This window comes from Thunnus maccoyii, chromosome 4, assembly GCF_910596095.1.
Source record: "Thunnus maccoyii chromosome 4, fThuMac1.1, whole genome shotgun sequence".
NCBI classification, from domain to species: domain Eukaryota; kingdom Metazoa; phylum Chordata; class Actinopteri; order Scombriformes; family Scombridae; genus Thunnus; species Thunnus maccoyii.
The window spans coordinates 8,298,864-8,315,364 of record NC_056536.1 but is presented as its reverse complement, the minus strand read 5'-3'; the positions used below and the strand labels follow the sequence as shown (position 1 = coordinate 8,315,364).

The 16,501-nt window shown below is 39.4% G+C and overlaps 1 protein-coding gene across 2 annotated transcripts in view; it reads left to right on the top strand.

The window, feature by feature from the left end:
• Positions 1-5,710: 5,710 nt before the first annotated feature.
• ptpn11b (protein tyrosine phosphatase non-receptor type 11b) overlaps positions 5,711-16,501 on the top strand; it is a 42,727-nt gene continuing 31,936 nt past the window's right edge. For both annotated transcript variants that reach the window (XM_042409971.1, XM_042409970.1), the window contains exon 1: positions 5,711-5,811. In XM_042409971.1, the coding sequence (XP_042265905.1) occupies positions 5,798-5,811 (14 nt within the window). In that variant the 5' untranslated portion in view covers positions 5,711-5,797. The remainder of the gene's footprint in view (positions 5,812-16,501) is intronic.

Sequence of the window (16,501 nt, the reverse complement as noted above, 5' to 3'; positions counted from 1 at the left end):
TTACTTTGACATGTACCACCTACCTAAACATTGTTGCAGACTAAGTACATCACGTCATGGCAATGGCATTCCCTGATGGCAATGGCCTAAAAGAGGCCATTGCCATCATGGCCAGCCAATGGTTAAGGAATGGTTTGAGGAACATGACAAAGAGTTCAAGGTGTTGCCTTGGCCTCCAAATTCCCCCGATGTCAATCTGATCGAGCATCTGTCGGATGAGCTGGAAAAACAAGTCCGATCCATGGAGGCCCCATCTCATAACTTAGAGGACTTAAAGGATCTGCTGCTAACGTCTTGGTGCCAGATACCAGAGGACATCTTCAGAGGTCTTGTGGAGTCCTGCCTCGACAGATCAGAGCTGTTTTATTGAACACAGATTGCACCAAAACATCTAGCTTGGCGTTCACATTCATACATCAAATTTGTACATCTTAAGACAACAGAAAATACTCTTTTAACACATCCATTTTAAATGTCTTAAGGCACTTGGACCATTGAGGCTTCCATGCTATCGGTTGCCATCAACATAGCCACCCCTATTTGATGTAGGGGCTGTATTGGGCTTTATGTATGCCTACGTTGTGGTCATGTGGGCTCTTGCAAGTGGGTACGTTTGGGCTACGTACCTATCACATGTCTTATACGCAACTGTGATTTAGTATTTGGGACAGTTCATTTGTGCGGGGTGGATCAGTTTCTGCGGGTAATTTTAACTGCTCACGGTTGAGAGAAACAACAGTGCCTGGCTATTTAGGGTGGCAATTATTTATCAAGCCTCTCCTGCTTAATGAATTTTGTACAAATGTTTTGCTCTATTCCTGTGTGGTCAGTTTGGCCTCTGACAGTTTTGAAAAAGGCAGAGAACCACTGCTTATATTTAAATGTACAGTGCTCTAGCCCTTTTGGGTTAATGTATTACATTATCAACATTGGCCAACTACATTTGCATTTTACAAAGAATTTATAGCCTGTTTTAATAAATAAAATCAAAACAGGTGTTCAAAGTGGGAATTTGAACATTTAATACCAAATATCAAGGAATACGCCAGATATCTGGGAAAGGGCACTGCTTAGGGAGTGCAACATCGTGAGCGGCACAGAGTGAATTTGGGCAAGCTTGCGTGATATCTGTTCAAGTTCAAGTATCTATTCTTATATATGTCAAGTACGTTCCTCGCTCAGGATAAATTAATGGCGCACTGCTCCCTGCTCCACTCCAACCCCGCTCCGCTTACATGCTCAGATAGCCACTGTACTCTACATCCTTTACAGGTTCTCACTCCTATCCAGAGGGTGAACAACAGACCATATGTATGTGTGTTTTCATCAAGTCTCAATTATACAAGAATTTTTTTAAATAGGAAAACTGTTATTCCTAATCAACAGTCTGTACATGAAAGGACAAAAGTTAAATTAGATTTTTTCTTAACCGAATAGTCACAATGTAAAATATAATTCACACCATTATATTAAAAATACCCCTTGGCTACACTAAAATGTTGCCATTAATCAGAAAAGATCTTAACCAGTTTACATCAAAATCAACGGTTTGCAGAACACGAAATTCTTTCTTTTTCCCCAATCTGCTCAAGATTCAACAGGTTGCCTTTTGTGCTCTAATATTGCCATCTAGTGGGTTCTTATAGGTGAACACACCACATACAGGAATGTATCAAGTCTGATATTGTATACATTTTTTCTCAATAAGTAACCAGTTGCCTACAAAAAATGCAGATGTTAATAATGTCCCCGTAAATCAATATTATTTCTTAACCTCAATTCACACAAGGTCGTTTGAGTCGGGAATTTTTTTTCTCTCTTGAAATGATTGTAGGGTTTCCCCTCAGAAACTGTGAAAGTGGTAACACCCAATATTAAACACCTGAAGCATTCAAAATGGACGTGTTAACAGGGTGTTTTCTGTCTGAAAACAAACAAATTTGACGTGTTAATGTGAACGTGAAACTAGATATTTTGATCCAATCCACGTTCCATACAAGTCAAGACTTCAATCTGTGGTCTGTCTTAATGAGAGGTTTCTGCTCACATTTTAATTGAAACGTCTACGACAAAGTGTTTTTCCAAATCGAAAGCAATTTAAACTAGTGTGCTCTTAAACACATCAATAAACAGCATTTCTTGCTACAGTGGTATTTACATCTTATACTTCAAATCACCTACAGCAATCTCTGGTGGCTCACTGCTAATTGAAAGCCTGGATTTCAGAAGAAAAAAGCAACTGCTGCACAGCTTCATACATCATTCTGCACATCTCGGATCTTTCTTGAGCTTTTTCATTAAGCCTGAGATTTAATGACTTTAATTTATTCCTTGCTAATGACAGAGTAGGACACAGCATCTTGTGTTGTGTTAATTAAAACTATTAAATGGCATAGATGTTTTCAAGCTCGTAAGTGTAAGTATGTTGATTAAAGTGGTTTTCAGGAATTAAAATTAAAACAAAATAAGACATCCACATATAGAATTAAATAATGAAATAGACCACTGCTTGGGTAATCAGTGATACCCAGGGGAGCAAGAGGGTTTAGAAAGTTCAGGGTGAAATATGTCTCTTGGAGGACACAGGACTTCACAGAACTGAAGAGATACAGAAAGCTAATTCTGATTCATGTATTGAGCAACCGACTGGCTTTGAGAGGAGCAGCAAAAGCAAGAGCTCTGAGGCAGCCAGAACATTTCAAGATGTTTTTTTCCTTTTTCTTTTTTTTTTAACACACGTTGGGGAATGCAGTTTGTTAAAAGGTTAAAGTGGATTTATGAATTATGCAACAAACCCAGGCCCTCTCTGGATGAAATTTCATCAGATCTTCCAATCTGAGCCAAACACAGCCCCAAGAGTCCAATAGAGCCCACGACTTCATCAGCAATGGAGGAAAGTGTTAGAAAATCCTCTAGGAATGTTTTCTGAAGATTTTCTATTTTTTTCTAAAGTTACTCCCTTAAAATAAAAGACCTCACCCCATACCATGCTACATTTCGCCCACTTTTGGGAAATAAAGTTCCTCTCTCACAGCTTTTTATGTCCACATGGTAATAAAAGGTCTTTCTCTCCGACAAGGCTCCAGCTGTCCAGCTGCATCACTCTCAGTATAAGTCCTCTTTGTTTCCCTTTCCAGATTTTTTTCGATTTTAGGACTGGCAGATTTGCAAGTCTCAAGGCAAAAGGGTCAAAGGCCACACGCCTATAGAGGCAGCCACCTCAGGGTAGATGGGACATCCTGGTTTCCATTCCCCTGGGTGGGAAACAAGGCTTTGTGCTCTTGAGTCTATTTGTCTCTACTAGACTCAACAGGACATCAGTCTGTTTGCTGATAAAAAGTGAATGTTGCAGTCCAGGAATCTGTTCCTTAATTTGTGAATAAAGTCATTCTTCCATTTATCAAAGGACCCTGCCAGTAGTTTTTATGTTTTTATCAGATTCATAATCACAATAAATCATTTAGCAAACCCTACTTTTAGTTTTAGAAATTTATTTTTTTATTGTTCCAGGCAGCCATTGGTTTCCTGAAACTTGCCTCAGTTGTGTTATCGTCACATTTTTTCTTTGACAATTTTTTGTCAAGGTTTCATTGTTGTTATGATGTAATGCGGTGTAGCCTTTTCAAATTAATATCCACTGAAGTTGCACCACCACACATGTATGAAATTATATGGCCACCAATGGCTGCCTGGAACAGTTGGAAAAACACACTCATTTGAAATAGTCAGCAAGAATGCATATGAGTATGCATGATTCGGATATAAGGAGCTAAAACTTGCAAACACACTGTTGTGGTCCTTTAAAGTACACCTCAAAATTATTTCACTCTGCTCCATTGTTTATTATATCAATCAATCCTGAACAAAACCCATCAACTGCATCACCATGGAGCTATACTTATATTGTGCTTGCCATGGTGACACTGGCGACTGCCATTCAGTCTAATTGAGCCCATTGACTTCACCTCAAAAGACCAGCTTTGAGGTTAAAGTTATTACAGCAAGAGTATTTTTCCATTATAGACAAGGGACCACATTACAGCATAACTCAGACACAGTCAGAGGCCAAAGTGAGGTAATTTCACCCAGTTATCTCCTAGAATATGCGCCTGTATAGGTGCAGCACAAAACAATTTGTCATCATCCTTGAAACCAACACTAGATATACAAAGGGCATCTCAGTATCGCAATAAATGGTAATGGCTTTCTTTTTCAAGCCTCTCAGCCTTGTATCAATCACATTTCATATTGAACACTAAATGTGCAATCAGTGTTATTCCAGATTTCTGTTATTTCTCACTCTCTTCATCAATTTCCATTATGTATCGATCAGACAGTAATGTCCTCCCACTGTGCGACAGGATCATTTTAACTGCTCACCAGACCTGAACAACAAGCCCTATGTTCAAACCTATCCATCCAGCCTGGAGCCCATAGCATCTGGCAGAGAAAAAAAAAAAACATCTACTTTGACAGAACAGAAATTCCACAGAGAGGAGAAATTCCCTCTCCATCATCTCAGTGTTTGTCCGCAGGCTGCAGCAGTACACTGGGTCAAACAGTGGAAAAGCAAATCCATAGATGTGAAGCCTGTGGGCTCACAGACAATTGCATAAGCCCATCCATCCCCCAGTAGATTAACCTCCACTGATAACCACAGGCTGGTGACGTCAATGCTGCTCTGCCTCTCTTACTCCTCTCATCCACCACCACAACCACCATTCTCCAGAGCTGGGAGACTGTCCCATCATGACTTTATAACATGACGAGGAGTTTCATGGACCTGCCGTATCTCTCACAATGCAAATAGCTGCACAGGTTCATTACTATTGCTTTATTGGGGAAAATTAGAGAGGTCAATGGACAAAATAAGTGAGTTGAAATTAAAAGTAAACAGGAAAGTGGTCTCAGACTTTTGGACCTCACTGTATGTATATGAATAATAATGGAAGTTTCACATTGTTGGTTCTACAAGTCTGCTTTGTCATTGCCTTCACACAAACATCAAAATGTAAATCAATAGATCTTTCGTTTTTACAACTAATCACAGTTAATTATTATGTTAAGCACGTTTCATTCCTCCACATTGCAGTCTGGACTAATAATAACTAATAACTAATAACCATGCAGGTGGCTTCGAAATGACTCAGCCAATCAGAAACAGGATTTATGCGTTTTTTCCAAGGGCCCTTGATATTAAACGGTTACAGAGCCTCTTACAACAAGTTTAACAATGTTCTCTAAAATGCATCAGGTTAGCCCGGGTTAGTCTGCACCGGACAGGAAAAGGATCTGGTCTTGCAAAATAAGTGTAAAGTGGTCACCTTTGACAACTAATTTGTAGGCACACTAATCCTGTTTAGATGTGATACTCTGTACTAACATATTACCACGGAAGTTTTACATGTAGTTTGGAGTGACAAAGCGGCACATAGCAACCTATGTTTCTACAATACAACACAAACAAACATGTTTCTCGACTAGATACATTATGTTTGATACAAAATAAGCTTTAAATATTCCTGTGCAGAAATTGTAGCACCGTATCACACACAAGAAATATAAATAGAGTACAAATAAGAATTTTTCCAATCGAGTGGTTATTAGGAAAAAGTTTACCTGCTACTGAGCTCTCCGAGGCATTTGTTTTGAAAGTCGTCACCGGAAGACGCGGTAGCCGTTGTGTGTAGCTCGGCACGCGCAGGTTCAACAGATCTCACTCTACTCAGTCAGTAGCGACTCAGCAGAGGCACGAGGGGAACGTTTGTGGACACTTGACAGCTTTTCAGAGACTGCTATGACATCTCGCAGGTAAAGTGGGCTTTGTTGTTTAAACTGTCATTACTCCCGCCTGAATATTTGACTCCCTGTTTACTGTGTCCGAGCGGCGAGAGACGTTGCAGGCGAGTCTGTACTGAGGCTGCCAGCGAGAAAACAGGGGCGCCTCAACTTTTTCGCGTCACAGACCCCTTTAACACAGACACTTCATAATTTATATTTCATCCAAAGAAACGACGCTACATGTTTGTTTTGTTATTTATGAATTGACACAGAGTTGTGTAACTGACTTTTTATATTGCTGCTACAAAAGTGGCGACGTTGAAAGCTTTGATAGAAATGTAACGTTACAGTTTCTTTAATGTCGCTCGCTGCTGCGGTGAAATAACACTATCTTTCAAATAGACGTCATCATGTTGCTCTGTTTTAATGCATTGCATTGATTTTGTATTTGTGCGCATGTGTGCATGTTGTGATTTCTATGTGATTTATCTGAGTCAGACCTTAAATTGAATGTGAATATAATCTCTTACACTTGTTTTATACATCCCACTAGTTTTTATCCTCACTTTTATAATCTACTGCAATGAGCTTTTTATGTCTCTGTCCTTTCTCTTTGTCTTTCTGTGTGCACAGTACAGGAAAGTGGCTTAAAGCTTCCTGTGAATCCAAGCCTTTTCTCAGAAAGTATTATAGTAAACCTATAAACAATTTAAAAGAACACTGTAGTAAAACTCTACAACAAGTTTGTATAAAATATTATAGCAAGATATATCAGTATCAGGTCAGCCTAAATATATTGTCAAGAACCACAAAAACACTTCAAGTGTGTACATATTTAGTAATAGAATCTTAAAAATAATAACCATAAAACACCCTTAGTATTTAACACCAATATAACAGTACAAATTTATTGTAATACAAATAAATATACACCTAGACCCTCTTGGAATAGTATAGCCTCATAAAATAGTAACCTACTTTTCTAATCAAGAGGTGTACCTTTTTAAATCAAGGACAGTGGCCTGCTTCACACTGACACTTTGCTAAGTGTTGTGTTAATCATGAACACTGTGAATATTTCACCTACCAGTAACCTGGTCCCCTTCCTATGTATTATTAACCACGTGTACGTCTATGGACTAGTAATGATGTGTAGATCTCCCTGAAATATTAACCAGCTACTGGTTGTAGGGATGAGAAGAATTAAGAGCTACAGGTGACTGTGCTGAACAAATAAACTATATGGACAAACAAAAATGGATACATGCGTGTAGTGCTTATTTAGCTTTTGCACTACTGGTCTTTATAATGTCACATTTCCTCCTACATAGCCCAGTCCATGTGCTTATCAGTTTACACTTAGTATACTAACATTACCTGATGTATGTAATAATTTGAAATGTACAATGGTGCTGTAAAATACAGCTATACGGCTATAAAAATCACTCAATATAACTACTAGTTTGTTCAAGTGTAACAACAGTTTGTCCTGGTGCAGATTTCTGTGCAAGGTGACCTATGTAATGTTGACTCCAGCAGTTGGCTTGTCTCGAGACCATTATGGCTGTTGTGGACTCAAGAAAGTGCTTTGTTTGCAATCCCACAGTTTATAGTTGATACAATTAGTCTAACACTATATGGGTGGAAAATATAGCAGATGTTTCAGATCTCGTGGTGTTTGACATGTGACTCTTGTGTCCTGTATACCTATGGTACCGTAGGTAAAGTAACAATGGTGAAATAGTGACGTTGAGGTTAACAAGCCAGTCTACTGAGTTTAGCAACAGGGTTCAACTTCACAAAACACAAAGGAATTTATTTATGCCAGAACAAAGAGTGTTAAATTCTTGCCATGTTATTTGGCAAAATAGCAGTTTTTCACAATAGAATCTAGCTGGATATGGCTTAGACCTTGGGGCATCAAAGGGATTTTGGAAACAGTAAAGCAGCCACGCTGGCTGGTGCTTTAGAGGATAATTCAGTTTTTTACAACCTTAGCAATCTTTTTTACAACGCACAAAATTTCCATGTTCATGGACCATTGCATTGCTGAGCTGCTTCCTGGTACACCTTGCAGGAAGCATCTACATACTATGCACATTTGTGATTGTGGTGGTACTGTGTGTGGCTCAGCTTTGCGTAAGCTATAGAGTAAATTCCAAATCCTTGTAAACTTGTTGCAGTGACTGATTATTCATCAGACTATTACAAGGATATTGGTAAGTCTTTTCAGTTTAATGATCCTTCATATTTATTTGTACCCGAATACACAGATGAATAACTTCAAACTGTGGACACACGTATGAAAATACAATATGTTAAGTAGGTAAATTATTGCATGTTGAACCAGCATCCAGTTGAAGATATTTTGGGTAATAACCCTAAACTTCCATTTCACTTTCATTTTTGCTTGCAAACGCTGTGAAGTGGTGCCCTCTTGACCAAAGATTTGAGTAATATGTTTTCATACAGTAGCAAAAATCTCTGAAAATAAACTACTGCTTCTCACTTTATCACTAGAATTCTCTTTCAAGGAAGATTATCAGTCAGTTGCATTTTTAAGCGGAGCTGTCGATAAGATGACACATTGCTATATTTGTGACCTTTTTCTCAGACATTTACAATAAACACTTGTGCGTTGATGGAGGGCCAGGCTTTCACTCGCCCCAGGGGCCAAAGCCACCCGCAGGCTGAGATCAGAAATAGAGGAAAACACTGAGACAAAGTTAAAAGTTGTTTTCATCTCTGCCGGTTTCCATGGTTTGTCGCCGGCCGAGACATGTATGACTGTTTCACTGTGGCTGGTTCTGTACTTCCTGAGCTGAAATACCACAGGGGAACAATGCTTACAATGCGTGCCATCGTGATGTAACAGACTTGCTTTCTTGTTGATGATAATTTCACTCCCCACCTCAGGAAGGATTTTAATTCATCATACTATTGGGGAAGGCTGGAGTTTCCACATATTTTTTGGCGGTTTAGTCATGAAGGAGCCATTTATACAGTACTGTCCCTTATTGTGATTGTTCCATCAACTTTACAATGCTTAAACATTGTAATGAGATCAGTATAACACTGTGGGCCCAGACAAAGACGTAATGATGCAGAATCACTTTACGTTGCTGTTGCACTTTTGCTTTGCCAGTTGACTCTGTGTAGCATTACAAATTTTCCACTATTGGAAACCACCTCTGCCACCCTTTGTTTATGGAACAGACCTCGTCTGTCACTGAAACTCATTTGACCAGCTGAGAACAGTGAGTCAGTTTTCTCGATAAGCCGACAGGAAAACAACAGCCCATGTGGAGGAATAAGATAGCGCTGCCAACATTTCCAGGAGTGCTCTGAACCAACTGTTAGTTGTTGTTTTTTTTTCTAGATACACGTTTTGCATTTTATTCAGAAACACAACAATGCAGATAGAGTATAAGAGACAAAACATTAAAGCATGTCAGCTCCACATGCTCATGATCTTTGAATTGTGTGGTTTAGCATTCAGGGTTAAGTGCTTAAAAAGGTTGAAAGGACATATGCTTTACCAGATATAGGACTGTCAATATGACCAAAATCTCATATCCTATATATATATATATATATATATATATATATATATATATATATATATATATATATATATATATATATATATATATATATATATATATATATATAGGTCATTTCATATCCCGATAATGATACCTATAACAGTATAGCACATTTTCAGTAAATTAGTCTGTCCATCTTTTGCGCAGATTAAATGACTTGTTTTTTTACTCGGCAGTAACGTAATGAGTGTAGTAGACAGTGAACCTCACCCGGTTCACTGTCTCTCCTCTGCTCCGCTGTGTGTGCAGCACACACGCAGAGGGCTCAGCGCCGGCCGTGGTAGGTCACAGAGAGCAGAGGAAAGTAGCGTGACCATAAATGACAACAAAATGCTGTAGAGACTCTCACAATAAGCTGAAATGAAACAAGTGCACATAAATTCGGTAAATAACATAAATAAACATAGTAAAACACAAGCAAAAAGCCAAGAAAAGTAATTTATGAATGTAATCTGTGAAAACTCCAAATGATGAAAAATATTGCCGTAAAGAGTTTGATTTTTCGACAAAACAAAATATAAGATAGAGCATAATATAAAATGATAGACGTTTATCTACCATCCAACAGCTACACCAGCTCTTTGAGGCTGTAATTCTCATTGTAAAGAAAAGCAAAGTTTAGGACAAACTAAAATTTAGTGATGAAAAGTCAGAGTATCACTACAGTTCACATGTCCAAATGCACCAAATTGCATGGCAATCCATCTAATAGTTGTCGAGACATCTAACTCTACACCACAAATATCAATCTGCTGGTAGTGCGAGAGGAGAAGTCAGGGGATCATCATCAAAGTCATTAAGATTCATCCTCTGGGAACCATAAATGCCTGTACAAAATTCCTTGGCAATCTATTTGATACAGTAGTTGTAGAGATATTTCAGTCTGGACCAAAATGGTCGATGGACCACCCGACAGACAGAACATTATTGTCATCCCTAGAAGCACGCTGTTTGCATGGCTAAAAATATCAAGCAGTTATGAACATTAACCACATAGTTTTGTAAACCACACAAACCAACATGCCTTAAGCTGTTTTTGTACACTTTACCCAATACAAACTGCTACTACGGCTAAAACAACAGGTCAAGCCAGAACATTTTCCCTCTTAAGTCAGGGGCTCGATATGAAAGCACAAGACCAGCTTCTTCAGTGCATCCGTGTCCCTTTTCAATACTGGCGTTATGGCAAATGTTTTAGTCACAGAATGTTGCAGCTTTTGATTGATCTTGCAGCTCAACTAAACAACAAAAGTCTTCTACTTCAGTGGTTAAAAACTGGAAGCTTGACGCTGAAAATTGATGTTCTGATTACAAAAAAAAACTTTGCTAAGTGTCCATATAAAAATGAGGGAGTAAAAAAGTCAGATTTGTTTTAGACCAGTATGAAGCATTGCTTTGATGTTTTATTATTTCCCAGAGGGAGCCATATAATATAATCCAACTGAACATTTACAAATTCAATGAAATATTGAAAATGAATAGTTGTCTTGCACAATATCAGATTGTATTCTACCAAATTACATGCTTATCAAAAATACTTAGAGAATATCTCACAAAAGCAACTACAGTGGTTCATTTTAAAGACCCAAATCTGAACATATTATAGGTCTGTGGTTAAGTTTTCTGTAAATCCTGTTCAGTTGGATATTAAAACTCTTGCACTGCTACGTTTCTCAGTGCCACAGGTCGGGGTTAAGTTCCTGAGACTAATCTGTGTAGACTCAACTATTGACAGTCAGAAGTAAGAACCTTTACATTTTGGGAAATACTTCCCTGGTGAACACTTTTTGTAGCATAGTCTGATTTTAGTTATGATTCAAGCACTTTCCTTTTCATACAGGCAGATCAAACAAGACATTTTGTTTTTAATTATGGAGCTCATTTTCCCCCAAATGTCACTTGTGCAATCCTGCCTCCGAGGCTTCTTTATAGGAAGTCTTTTTGAGATCTGCAGTGAAACTTATTATTTTGTGATGAAGCTGACTGTGTTGTCTAAGTGAAGGACAAAATGTATTTGCCCTTTCTCTTTCTGTGTGTGTTGCTCTGTTTAATAATTAACCTTTAGGTCATCACTCACTAAGAAATGCTTGTAGAGACAGATTTGATTATTAGGAACCAGTGACATAAAGAGTCTTGAACTCCTCATTTACTAACTAACAAATGTGAGAGTATGATATTAACCAGCTGCAGTAAATATGAGGCTTACAACCAGGGCTGAGGATGTGTTTCCAATTACCCTATATTTTTGGACAATGTAAAATACATATTCATTTGTCCAGTGAGTGTTAATACGATTATTGTAAGCTGCCCTGAGTTGATTGTCCCGTCACGTAACTCTCATATGGCTGCAGGGTTCCCATTCAAAACACATTTTAAAGTGTAAATTTAACCCTGAGGCATGCAGACTCACACTGGCACAGAATTCATTTTCACACTGTCAATTAAAAGATTATCGGTACTGACACTTTTTGGAAGTCTTGCTCTTACTGTATGCCACATAAATCTCCTCTGTGTGTCTCCAGTAGATAAAGTTGCTCTTTCTTGTGACTCTGCTAACCAATCAGCGTGTTCAGAGATATTCTAAAAACTTCTAAAAGCTGTAGCGGAGTGGTTAGTTTAATTTGAATGACATATCTTACACTGCCAGGCTTGTTTAAAGGACAAGTGAAATAAATATCCACTGATAAAAAAGAATGCACTATCAATGGCAAAGATGTTTTGTTTACAGAGGAAGTAAATGAAATTAAAGTTTTTGTACCCTTACTGTATGTTGTACTGGAGCTCACTAATAATGAACGCTGAGACAGGCCAAAGCATGACAAAAATACAATTTTGGGCTTAAAAATAAAATAATACAATTTGCAACAGTATTACAAAAGCACATTTCCAAAAATGAATATTTTAGTGGAATTCCCCTATTTATGTCCCAAAAGTTTTATGTAGTTTTTTAATTTAACTGAGATGATTTCTCTGTGTAGCACTGTATATTTCACTGTCAATTTTGGACTTTAAAACGAACTGAACAGCATGCCCTTCCTACACAAAAATATCCATAGTCTCTCCCTAGCTCTCCCTCCCTCCCCTCCTCAGATCATGACTGCAGGAGCAGGGGTGACTCAGGGCTTTCCAAGAATAGGATTCCCTTTGACAACCACCAGGCGCCCCATTTCCCTGCATCTGGCCTTGGGCAGCGAAAGAGAGAGACAGAGACAAGACAAAAAGAACAAGATTTCAAATGGCCTGGTATTGTCTGATGAGACGCCGACAGAGAAGGAGAGAATAAAATGAATGTACTGTGGGAGAGACAGAGGCAGCTGGGAGCTGCGGGATAGGCCTCCGTCTGGTTGAGGGGAAACAGGCCCAGTGTGCATCCAGCCACCACTCTATCCTCTTACATAATGTCTCAAGTTCAATATAGCCCTGGACGGCTATTTAAAGCACGCCCGTCTAGGCCCACTGACAAAAAGGTGATATACTTAGTAGCCGCAGCGCAGCATGAAAGCCTCAGCTAGGGCTATATTGGTCACAGACAAGCCCCGGGGTGTGGATTTTGGTAATGTTGCAGTTATTTTTAGCCCAGCTGATGATCCGGGGTATTTACATGAGGTGCAAAACTCACACACACCCCCCATTGCTGGATAGATGCTTCATTTCTCTATGTGGCACCAGGCAGCCAGCTTAGTAGAATTAGCAAAATGACTAACTTAGGCAATCACTCACTGCATATGTGCATGCAGTTTTTTCCCCCCCCCCAACAGTTGCTTTTATTAAGCTGAATGATTATCAAGAATGCTAGTGGTGACATGACAAATGATCAAAAGCTTTCATAGTTATCAAACAATTTTTTCAAAAGCAACTTATAGCACAGGATATCCATAGTTTGTTGCTTTGACATGTGGTAAACAAGACTTTCCAAACAGTAGCTCCAGGCATTAGTGGTTAATAACTAACTTTTTTTCAACAGACAACATGGTAATCAGAGTTTCTGGAAAACAGACAGTAGTTTGCCTAAAATGGCACATTAAGAAACAAACTGTGATATAATTTATAGGTGTGTAATTACTAACATGAAGTTGCTGTGTGTGTAAAAATATAATGAATGAATATGATATGACAGGAATAGAAAATAATGCACAGCACAATTAACAATAGTAAAACCTTAAAAAGTGGCTACAATCAAAGTGTTCCTGTTCTTTGAGATAGTTGCTAATCTAGAGGTCATTTTAAGGTCATTAGGAGGTAGACTGCAGTCAAATACTGCCGTGCTTTTGTTCTCTGCATTTATTTTCCAGCTCGTCTACAAAGCTCCCTAGCCTATCCCTGCAAAATTAATAGCCTAATGGCATACTGCTGAATTGGCTGGATTGGGGGGTTTAGCTTGGCGAGGGCTAACTATGATCCGGTGTAACTACGCCACGCACGATTAGGTGTAATCTCCAGGCACAGGCAACACAGCTGTTGCATTTAGCCTCCGACAAGATAGCAGGGACCTTGTAGCTCTCGCAGACCTGGCACCCTGGTCTGGCCTGGCCCGGTCTGGTCTGTGTTACAGCCAGAGAAAGCTCTGTTAGCTTCAGGATCAGAGTGGGCTTTGGAACTGAGCCATCAGACAGCCGCTGACCTCTTAGGGTCCAACCGGAGAGAGAAGGTGCGGGTGAGGGAGGAGAGCATGAGGGGGTTGGATCAGTCACCCAGCGCCTGTCACATCAGTCTGAGGTTGGGAAGGAGGGAAGGCAGGGGGACGGCTGATAGCACTGATGGGTGCTGGTATCAGGCCTGCTCATGCTCGTCCAAATCCCAGATTAAGAGGCCCCCGCCCCCTCGCTCGTTGTCCCTTCCGCACACTCTCTCTCTCTTTCTAACACTCTTACAAAGCTTCTCTGTCGTTTCTCTCTCACTGTCTCTGTTTCACTCTATCTAACCCAGTAACACTTTTACAGGCACCCCCCCACCCTTCCCCTTTTCGTCTCTATATCTCCCTCGCTACCTCCCGCCCTCCCTTGTGTAACGGTGCCCAGTGCTGGATTACTAAGCTCTGAGGCTGCTGAAGCAAGGGGCTGTGGCAGGCTTCGACCAGAATGGTGAGGTAGGGCAGAAACGATCACATTCAACTTCAGTGTATTTTCTCCTTTTGGACAAACCCCACACTTCTTTAAACTCCTCCTCTGCCCTTAGGTGATGCCTTTAGTTCTGCTGTCGTTTGCTTAATTTAATGCAGAGAATCCAGTGCTGAAGGATAACAGGTGAACGTAGGAGAGCATGTGGAGATTGGGCTGTGCAGAAGAGCGTGTGCATACTGTACAACATTTCCCATTGTGCATTTATGAGTGTGTGTTGGTGTGAAAGTGGGCGTTTCAGGATGTTTGGTAACAAAGGGGCTACAAGTGCGCTCTAGTTATTAAGAAGGTTGTAAGAGTGTGTGTGTGTGTGTGTTTGTGTGCCAAGACACTCAGGAGAAGGTTCCTCTATGCCTTCAGCAGTCTGTGACTCTGGCAAGGTGAACAGTTGTGTAGTAGTTGCTGCTGTTGTGTGTTTGAAGTATCAGTCCAGCGCTCCACGTTCCTGGTTCCAACTTGTCTTCATTGTTTTGATGATTTTACGAGTGACAGCAGCGATGTGACGAAGGATTAGATATGGATTAGTGACATAAGGCATTTTTTCCCCACTGTTATTATTTTTCTGTATGAATCTGTGTAGGATTAAAAACAATACCATGAGTAATCTGTCCACCAGCTGACACTCATCACTTGTCAATGGCTTCTCAGTATAGTAACCTAAATGTAGTGGCCAGTTTCAAATAATATAAAGTCAAACAAAAGATGAGTTTACAACAATAAACTGTCATATAAAGAGAGCTGGTTACTGAAACACAATACTATAATGCCATATTAATTGCACCAGACAGTTTTCAAGGAATGCAAGCTGACTTTGACTGTCTGGTTAGATTCATACTCCTCGTTGCTTATTCTTTGTAGATATATCTACTGAGCCAATACATCAGGCGATGTTACCTTGTTGCAGATATATTGGTATCTGCACATACGTCATAAGTAACAAAAAACAGAAACAGTGACGACCCGAGACCAATTTATTATTTAATGTTATGTAAATTCACCAGATACATATCGTTATCACATTTTTAAAACTCTCAAATACTGATATCGTATCGGCCTCTAAAGTCCAGTATTAGTCTGCCTCATTCTTTGTTCAGAGAGTTTCTGATTTTAATCACACTTGTCAGTATTAGCAAAGCTGCTTGTTTTCAGACAACCTTTAACATTTCAGAGCTTTGTCTTCTTTTGTTAAATGAAAAGAGCGGTTTACAGAAAAACATGTTCCTCAAAGTGAGGCACAGAAAGAAGTACTGTTATACTATCTGCACCAACACCCGGGATAAGATATTCTGTATATGGAAAAGGACACGTTAATTAAGTGTGTTAACAAAGTTAATCAGACAATCTTATGGACAATCGGATGTTCTAACAAGATATCTGGAAATATAAACACTAATAAAACACAGCCGACAATATGGCAAAATGAGTCATTAACATTAAGCAAATGTCACATTTTCATATTGTCGCATTTTTGTCCATTTTCCAGCCTGCAGATTTGATTGCATTTCAATGAGAATACTGTCACCACATTAGTTTTAACACACTCCACCATAGACGCTATGAGCTACAGGTGTGTGTGTGGTGTACAATACTTTACAGTACTTTTACTACTTGTAGAGACAGACATAGTGAAAAAATACTCACACTAATAATATCTAGAATCACCTATGGATTTATTTGAGTGCTATGGATAATACATTTAACGCTCTCACTCACACCCTTTGAATCATTTACTGTCTACAAATGGTCCGTGTCCAAAACTTCCAGCCATATTTCTAATGTCACAGTGAGGGCCTTGTCTCATTCACCCTCCGCTCTTACATGTATTTATGACTAATCCCCTTGTAATCGGTTATTTATTATTTGTAAAGTTCCTCTATTAATCTGCTTTCTCGGCTCGTGGAATGAGAGAAAGTGCAGCAGATCGGTTTTCCCCCCCTGGTGAGGATAAGGGGGTCAAGTGCAGTCTGGGTCAGATGTCTGGTATGGTGTGGGCTGTCT